This window comes from Lactuca saligna, chromosome 6 (genome assembly GCF_052625555.1).
Source record: "Lactuca saligna cultivar CGN05327 chromosome 6, ASM5262555v1, whole genome shotgun sequence".
NCBI classification, from domain to species: Eukaryota; Viridiplantae; Streptophyta; class Magnoliopsida; order Asterales; family Asteraceae; genus Lactuca; species Lactuca saligna.
This window is the reverse complement of record NC_136422.1, coordinates 6,994,369-7,004,350: the sequence shown is the minus strand read 5'-3', so window position 1 is coordinate 7,004,350 and position 9,982 is coordinate 6,994,369. Positions and strand designations below refer to the sequence as shown.

Genomic DNA, 9,982 nt, shown 5'->3' with positions numbered 1-9,982 from the left:
TGCATGTAGTTGCTTTTAAAGCAGCATGTCCCGCCGTGAAACCCCTAACCCTCAAGCCCACGAGAGGGGATACCCCTGTAAGATCCATACATGCATGTTTCCATAGACTTACATAAAATAAAATTTTCAATGTCATCTCAAGCCATTCCCATAAAGTATTACATGTAGGGGTATGATGTGAGTGTACCTATGGAAAAAACCATAAGCAATAAGCAACTCCCCACACCCCTTTTTGTGCCTTCGGGGTTTACAAGAAGAAAGGGAAGCACTCTTCCTAATTTATATAAAAACATCTGAACTTTAATAAAAAATTAATCTAATTTAGTTTATATAAAAAAGACATATGGTTCATATAAATCATTTTAAGTGATTTTATTTGATACTTTTACCAGAATGATATTATTTAAAAAAAATAATTATTTTTCAGTTAATTACAAGAACTGTAAATATTTATCAAGAATCAAAATCTTTATATATATATATATATATATATATATATATATATATATATATATATATATATATATATATATAGGTTCAGGTAATTTAAAACCATTCTAATTTTATGAGACCGTGAGACCAAATCTAAAAATAATTTTAAAATGGAAAAATCCAAAAATTCTTTTTTTAACTATTATTTTCGGAACTTGAATTAATTAAAATAAATAAATAAAAAAAATAAATAAAAATCCCATTTTTTTTAAAACACGTGAAATATTCTAATAGAATATTACATTGATATATTCTAAAAAATAATTTTAAAATGCAAAATAAATGGAAAAATCTAAAAGTTCTTTTTTTAAATATTATTTTCGGAACTTGAATTAACTAAAAAAATCCCGTTTTTTTTTTGTTTGTTTTTTTTTTTTTTTAAATTCGTGAAATATTCTAATAGAATATTACACTGTACATATTTTAAAAAATAATTTTAAAATGCAAAATAAATGTAAAAATCCAAAAATTCTTTTTTTAAATATTATTTTCGGAACTTAAATTAATTAAAAAAAATAAAATAAAAAATAAAAAAATAAAAAAATACGTCTCACGTTCTTACAAAATTAGACCGTCATGAACATAGTTATACGAAAAACAAAAATCTCCTAAAAATTAATATATAACAAGAAGCTTTGAACATTATTTATTAACAAAATGCATGTAAATTAAGTTTAATAGTTTATGGCACACCGTACAAAGAATGGGTTATTAGTAAATGACCCGATCCGATGAAATATGGTATGCACGGCACTGCAAGTCTGCAAATCGCACGTTGCCCGCCATAAATGTTGCTGAGACCAACACATGGCCCCACATGAATTGTCTCTCCATTCTACGCATTTGAATCACCTTTTACCAAATATATACATATTTTTTTATTGTAGGAATGTTTTTATAATTGTTATCTTTTTATATGAAACCAAATAAAACTAGGAAATGTCCAGCATTTTTATTTGTAATAGTAAAAAGTCACAATGACTGTCATTGGTGTGTTCAAATAAATTTCTTTCACCACTTAATTAATTGTTGTTTAAACCTCAAAAAACTTTTGTTTGTGGTTTTGGATACAAAAACACAACGTTAAATTTTTTTGTTATGCAAACCTGTAACAAAATAAGAACTAAACAACGTTAAATTTTTTTGTTATGCAAATCTGTAACAAAATAAGAACTATTAAATAGTTTCGATTCTTATAATTCACAAGATTACGAGATTCTAAATAAAATTGAAACTCACTTGAACATAGAGGTAAATAGAACATAAACGTGAAGATTCTACTTAAACCTTGATTGATTAGTTTTAAACTAAATAATTTTTTTGATAAGCTTGAAATTGTTAATGCCAAACAATTTTTTATAATAAATATCATATGATATAATAAAAACATGACAATGAGTCAATAATTTGTATGTCATTATTTTGGAGATAATTAAAAGATTTGATAAAAAGTATAATAATAATTAAACTAAAGTTTTAAATATCTATAATGACTTTTAAGAAACATAAAACGATAATTTTTAAAACATTATAAAAACTTTTAAAACATTATAAAGACGAATGTGTGGGATATAAAGACGTGTAGTGACAATAGTCAATAATAATAATAATAATAATAATAATAATAATAAATTATGAAATATATAGTCCAAGCCCTGTATTGTAATTTTCATAAAATCAGTTTTAATAAAGGAAGTTGTGTTTATGGTTAAAACCGACAACATGTCAAACCTAATGGATCAAAACTGATAACTTTCGAAAGTTTTAATCTTTTTTCCAAAACTGGGAAAACTTATGTGGCAAATTTGTAAAGAAAAAAAACTATATTGTTCTCTAAACCTAGCAAAAAAAAATAGAAAATATATTATAAATAAATTAATCCACATAACAACGACAATGGTGGTAAAAACCCAAAAATTTTAAACTTCCGCCACAAGAATAAAAGAAAAAAATATTGTGAAAAAAACTAAAAGTAAGAAAAGTTCACTAGTCTCTAAACCATTTGGGAATATATATATATATATATATATATATATATATATATATATATATATATATATATATATATATATATATAATTGATGTTTTATTTTGGTGAACCTTTGTGGCAAGACCTATTGTTGATAGTTAGTGGTTTATTTTGGGTGGGTTTTTATGGCAAAAACCATTGTTGATAGCTAATCATTTGAAATGGTAGACTTTGTGGTCGTAATACGAGTGTATGTTGACTAGGTTACTCACTAAGCTTGTTAAACTTGATCTTTATTTATTGTTGTGCCTTTCAGTAAGGTAAACCTCGTAAGGATATAACACTCGTAGCTAGAAAATAGAAAAAATGTTAGATGGATAGAACGTCCATCTCAAATATTTGTTTGGTTTTGCTATTTATAATCCATTTGATAAATACTTGTATACTACTAGTTACTCAAATGTACATCAAGCTGTTTTGTAAAATAAGAACGAAAATTTTCGAGTGAACTTTGTTTTGATTTTTTGGGTGTTACAGATTAGGCTCATTGCATTGAAACAAGACGGTCTACTTATGGATACTCTATCTTTATCGGATATAAACCTAGTCTCTTGGAGTGCAAAGACTTCACCTATGATATTTAGCTGTATATCTGAGTACCATGTTCTTGTCAATACAACCGTAAAAAATGTATGGGTAAGTCATCTCCATCGTGAACTTCATGTCTTACCACCTACTTGCCAAACTATTTCATATGAAAATCAGTGATATGTTCTAAAATTATATCTCTTGTAAGCATGTAAAGCATATTTGACCATGGTTGTTTGCTTGATGTCACATGAACGATGCCAAATGATGTTACCTTCAATATGTTTGTGAGATTAAAGGGCTACTTGGCATGGATCTTTGACGAGTACATGGTAACAACACAACAAACAATCCACAAAATCTTGGGGAGAGTCCCTATGGATTTGGTTCAACAATCAAGTCAATAAGTATTCAACACAAAATGTAAGAGTACTAAAGAAATCTTGAGCAAGGAATAACATACTGTGATAGGGGGGATGTTTGTTCCGGCATTTTTATAGGTGGAGTGGTCATGCCCAAATAGAGATAGATATAAGGCTGTAGATTCCATAAGGAGAAACGATTCTATCAAGATATAAGATTGGTCTCATTGTTAGACATGTTGGTGTTATCGGATGTACCATCATAATGATTGCTATAAATCCCTTTTATGTTTGCCCCATCATATTCACGTTTTTCTTGGATATGAGCCGATCTGAAAGTGGACAATTGGGACTATTCATACTAATGCTGCCTTAGAAGTTGGTTTCGACACTTCATGCCTAATTATACGACATTTAGTACATTATACAATCCAAACTAATCACGTTATTGGAGTAGAATGTAATTACAAATAAATGTAATGAACAAATTAATATAGTACAAAAATGAATAGCAATATAGCATCTACAATTATATTATGTCATAAAACATCATTCAATATCCGCATTAATAATCAACGCAAACTATACGTTTTCTTTTTCTTGTCCTTATCTTTAATAGAGATCATCGATATTCATAGCTTTCGAAGACAACCAAAAATTTTATGTGAAAATTATGTGCGATTCTTTTATATACATGTATCATCTTATGATGGACTAATTTGATTTATAACTTTAACACTACACATCCGTCTGAAACATATGATAAAACTGAAAGTAATTTAAATGAAACGAGTTAGATGTCATGTGACTAAAAAAATAGTCAAACTTTGATTCACCACCGTCTTCCTGTATGGTCCTCTGTACCCAAGCCAGATCCAATAGCCACGTCACCACGAAGACCTCGTTTTGCGCGCCATATAAGCAGAAGAAAATACTACATGAAAAACACTTAAAAAAGATACTAATGGCTCCCTCTTCTCTTCTGAAATTAAACCTTATTTTATTCCACATCTTAAGGTTTTAACACCTTTCTCAGGTATTTTACACACAATCTTGTTTTCTCTCTCTCTCCACTTCTTCTCTTTTGGCTTCAAGCTAATTTAAAAAGAGCCTGTCAGATTTTGATACTACTCGCTACCTCACTCTATCTTCAACACAACCAACCCAACAAATTGGTAACCCGAACCCCTCTTTCTAGTGGAGTTCATAGCTCAAAATCAGGTAGTTTCTTTTTTCGATTTCAGCTCAGAATTCATGTCATTATTGTTGTTTGTTTTTCTTTGTGAGGAGACTGAGATCTGGGGTTTTGTGGGTTCATAGTAATTTGTTTGAATCTACAGCATTGGTTTGTTTAAACCGTATGTAACTATAAGATTCTTGTTGTTCACTTTCTTGTTTTTATACAGATTACTAAGAAAAAGACTTGCTTTTTTTCATTATGACTCAATTGAGATCTGATTGCTCTTGGCCTTTGTTGAAATTCTTGAATTGGGTACCCTTTTCCTCTTTATTTTATCTTTTTTACAGGTATTAAAACTCGCATTATTGTTGATTTAAAACTGAAACCGATGCTTTTTCTGTTCATCATGTATAGTCAGTTGTAATGTGGTTTTTTTTTTTTTTTTTTTTTTTGTGGGGTTTACATGAATTTACTTAAATCTCAGGCATCATTTCATGAGGATTCTCAAAGTTTTTCCTGTTCATTTTGGATTTGATATGCAAGTTATAGTGTCATTTAGAATGATCGTAGTTTTGTATTATTGGGTAATATCAGAATTCCTTTAATTTTGTTCAAATCTGACGAATCTTCTTGTCAAATCATATATTATCCAAGAATCTTGAAATTATTTGCTTTTGATTCTTGGTTTTTAATTTACAAATGATCAAAATCTCCTTCTTCTACAAGATCTTAAACTTTTTGTCAGATTTCTATAAATATATTTGAATCTGAAAAATTCCCAATCTTTTCTCGAGAATTTTGAATGCCTTTCTGCTTTTGTTTTTTAATGTTAATATCCAGATCCTCAAAACCCTTTTTGATCTTCACCTACAAGTATAGAGATCCGTACTTATGACGTCTAGGTCAAAGATTCTTCGTTTTTTTGTGGGTTTTACATAAATTCCTTTTAATACGTTCAAATTCAAAGAATCACTCAGTATTATCCAAGAATCTCGAAACTTTGTTGCAAATGATTAAAGTGAATGTCCTTTTTTTTTTGTATGGATTATGAATAACTTTTGTTAGGTTTTACTTTCTGTAGCTTTGTCTTAATAAGCAGATCATCTCACTATTCTTTTTCTTCTCTTTATCTTTTGATTCATGCGGTGAATAGTCATATAGTGTCATGTGCCTTTACCTTCATTTTAGGGTCCCTTTACTTTAACTTTCAGCCATTACAGTTCCCACTTCTTAGATCTTAAAATATAATATAATATATTATATTATATTACATTTTTACATATATTATATTGTTTATCAGTTTAAAGCTCATGGATCTGTCCTTAAAGTTCGATTAGCATAGTACATCGTATAAAAAAAGTAACAACTCTTTTCTTATAAAGAAATCTCGATCTTACACGAAAAGAAACAATATTTTTGTTGTTTTCGGTTCTTGAATTTGAATTGTTTTCATGTTTATCAGGTTAATTTGATTCACCATTCTTGAATTTCCGGCAAGAATATGAATCTTAAGCTCGGTGTAGACGTGGCAGGGGCCCACAACCTTCTTCCAAAAGATGGTCAAGGTTCATCAAGTGCTTTCGTTGAGCTCTATTTCGATGGTCAAAAATACAGAACAACAGTCAAAGAGAAAGACCTCGACCCGGTTTGGAATGAAAGCTTCTACTTCAATATTTCCGACCCATCAATCCTCTCAAATCTCACACTCGATGCCTTCGTCTACAACAATGTCAAAGATACCCATTCAAGATCCTTCTTAGGTAAAGTCTCCATAACTGGAACTTCGTTTGTTCCATATTCAGACGCTGTCGTCTTACATTACCCTTTAGAGAAACGTGGAATCTTTTCTCGTGTAAGAGGAGAACTCGGGCTTAAAGTTTATATTACCGATGACCCATCAATCAAGACTTCCGACCCGGTTGTTAACATGGCCCAAAACACTAAATCAGTTCATGAACCCGTGAAAAATAGTGAGAAGCGGCATACTTTTCATCATCTTCCTCATGAGACTCAAGCTCCGGCCAACACTGGTGTCCCACCGGCCCCACCACCGGCAATGAGATACGGGTATGAACAAATAAAACCCAACCCGCCACCTCAGCCTCCAAAACTTGTTCGTATGTACTCAGAATCTTCTTCTCAACCCGTGGATTATGCCCTAAAAGAAACCAGCCCGTATCTGGGTGGCGGACGGGTCGTTGGCGGGCGGGTTATTCGAACCGATAAAGCTTCGTCTACTTACGATCTTGTTGAAAAGATGCATTTCTTGTTTGTAAGGGTCGTGAAGGCCCGTGATCTTCCTTCCATGGATATAACCGGAAGTCTCGACCCATATGTCGAGGTTAAAATCGGAAACTATAAAGGTGTCACACGTCACATTGAAAAAAACCAAAACCCGATGTGGAACATTGTTTTCGCGTTTTCTAGAGAGAGAATGCAAGCTTCGGTTCTTGAAGTTGTGGTCAAAGATAAAGATTTGGTCAAAGACGATTTTGTCGGGTTCGTGAGGTTTGATTTAAACGAAGTCCCGTTGCGGGTCCCACCCGATAGCCCGTTGGCCCCACAATGGTACCGGCTCGAGGACAAAAAGGGGGACCGGATAAAAAGCGAGCTCATGTTAGCGGTTTGGATCGGGACCCAAGCCGATGAAGCGTTTCCAGACGCGTGGCACTCGGATGCGGCTACACCGGTTGACAGTTCCGGTGCAGCCTCGACCTTGATCCGGTCAAAGGTCTACCAAGCACCACGACTATGGTATGTCCGGGTCAATGTGGTTGAAGCCCAAGACCTGGTTCCAACCGATAAGTCCCGGTTCCCGGATACTTATGTAAAAGCCCATATTGGAAACCAGGTCATGAAGACAAAAACGGTCCAAGCCCGTTCGCTTAACCCATTATGGAATGAAGATTTACTTTTTGTTGCAGCCGAGCCTTTTGAGGACCATTTGATTTTAACCGTGGAGGACCGGGTCGGGCCCGGAAAAGACGAGATTCTCGGGCGGGTCATCATCCCGTTGGCCATGGTTGAAAAACGGGCCGATGACCGGATTATCCATTCGCGATGGTTTAACCTCGAAAAGCCCGTTGCGGTTGATGTTGACCAGTTGAAAAAAGATAAATTTTCCATGAGGATTCATCTTAGGATTTGTTTAGATGGAGGTTACCATGTACTCGACGAGTCGACTCACTATAGTAGTGACCTTCGACCCACCGCAAAGCAACTTTGGAAGCCCACAATCGGGGTTTTGGAACTCGGGATTTTGAACGCGGTCGGGCTCCACCCGATGAAAACCCGTGATGGGCGTGGGACATCCGATACTTACTGTGTAGCAAAATACGGGCATAAATGGGTAAGGACCCGAACCATAGTCGACAATTTATGCCCGAAATACAACGAACAATACACATGGGAAGTTTTCGATACTGCAACCGTTTTAACAGTCGGTGTATTCGACAACAGTCAGTTAGGGGACAAAGGGTCAAACAGTAAAGATTTGAGAATTGGGAAAGTCCGGATCCGGATCTCGACTCTCGAAGCGGGTCGGGTTTACACTCATTCGTATCCATTACTCGTTTTAAACCCGAATGGGGTGAAAAAAATGGGGGAAGTCCATTTAGCGATTCGGTTTTCTTGCACGAATTTTGTTAACATGTTGTATACGTATACGCGCCCATTGTTGCCCAAAATGCATTATGTACGACCTTTCAGTGTGATGCAACTTGACATGTTGCGTCACCAGGCCGTACTGATAGTGGCGGCTCGGCTGGGTCGAGCCGAGCCGCCACTCAGGAAGGAGGTGGTGGAGTACATGTCAGATGTAGACTCCCATCTCTGGAGTATGCGGCGGAGCAAAGCGAATTTTTTCCGGTTGATGACGATTTTCGCGCCACTTTTTGCGGTTTCGAAGTGGTTCGGGGATATTTGTATGTGGAGGAATCCGATCACTACTGTTCTTGTTCATGTCCTGTTCATCATGCTGGTTTGCTTCCCGGAGCTGATTTTACCCACGGTGTTTCTTTACATGTTTCTGATCGGAATCTGGAACTTCAGGTATCGACCTAGGTATCCGCCACATATGAATACAAAGATTTCACAGGCAGAAGGGGTCCACCCTGATGAGCTGGATGAGGAGTTTGATACTTTTCCGACTAGCCGGAATCCTGATTTGGTGAGGATGAGGTATGATCGATTAAGAAGTGTGGCCGGAAGGATACAGACGGTGATCGGGGACATTGCGACACAAGGTGAAAGGATGCAGTCGCTTTTGAGCTGGAGGGACCCACGGGCTACTGCAATTTTTGTGACTTTTTGTTTGGTGGCGGCGGTTGTGTTGTATGTGACGCCGTTTCAGGCGATTGCAGCTTTGATTGGGGTGTATATGATGAGGCATCCTAGGTTTCGTCATCGTTTGCCATCTGTGCCTGTTAATTTCTTCCGAAGGTTGCCAGCTAGGACGGATAGTATGCTGTAAGGATGTTGAGTAGCTCAGTTGGTTGCTAAGCCAAGTGATTGACAAATAAGGTGTGTTGTAACTTGTGTTGTTTAGGTTGTACTCTGGAAACTTTGGACTCATTTTGATTGTTTAATAAATCCTTGTATGTTGCTAGAATCATTGTTTTTAATTATTCAAACTTTCTAACTTACAATATCAATATCAATAATATCCATTCGTTAAGTTGATTATTGTCTCAAAGATTAAAGAAAGGATAATGCATTATGCGCTTAGCTGATTCCCATAAAGCTTCTTCGACTATACCCCGTTTGATTAATCTTTTAACTAAAATGCGATTGTGTTTAGAAGGACACGAAGTAGGTAGCCCACCGTAGGCAAAGGTCTAATAACCAATCGATCGGATTGAATTACCAATTACAATTACATAACAAAAATAGACTTTCGAATACGATTCTTTATTAATCAAATTCAACCGTTAAAACTCAAACCCCGCTTAGCATATTTATAATCAAACTAAAACCCTAACAGACTCTTAATTATGATTAAAATCATATAAACAGGAGATAATATAAATTTTTTCTAATAAAGATATCTTAAAATAAGATATCCATAATCAAATTAGATCTTTGATGTTGGAACTTTGTTAAATGAAAACTTTTTCTATGGGACTTGCATTCGAAAAAAGAGAAAACTTATATTCTTTTAAAAAGTTCTCCTACTAGTTGTTTACTAATTAGATGAAAAGCTTGGACTAAAGGGATTAGGTTGTATTTGGTGATTGGATTAGTCAAATTGATCTTGATAGACTTAAATTAATATATATATATATATATATATATATATATATATATATATATATATATATATATATATATATATATATATATATATATATATATATAATGATCAAAAGATTGGCCTTGGAAAAAACAGTCAAT

The 9,982-nt window shown here is 34.1% G+C and overlaps 1 protein-coding gene across 1 annotated transcript; it reads left to right on the top strand.

The window, feature by feature from the left end:
* Positions 1–4,375: 4,375 nt before the first annotated feature.
* LOC145000317 (C2 calcium/lipid-binding plant phosphoribosyltransferase family protein) lies at positions 4,376–9,200 on the top strand. The gene is made up of 2 exons (XM_078959515.1): positions 4,376–4,632; positions 6,054–9,200. Exon 2 carries the CDS (start codon positions 6,093–6,095, stop codon positions 9,060–9,062), a length of 2,970 nt encoding a protein of 989 aa, XP_078815641.1. The 5' UTR covers positions 4,376–4,632; positions 6,054–6,092; the 3' UTR covers positions 9,063–9,200.
* Positions 9,201–9,982: the final 782 nt, after the last annotated feature.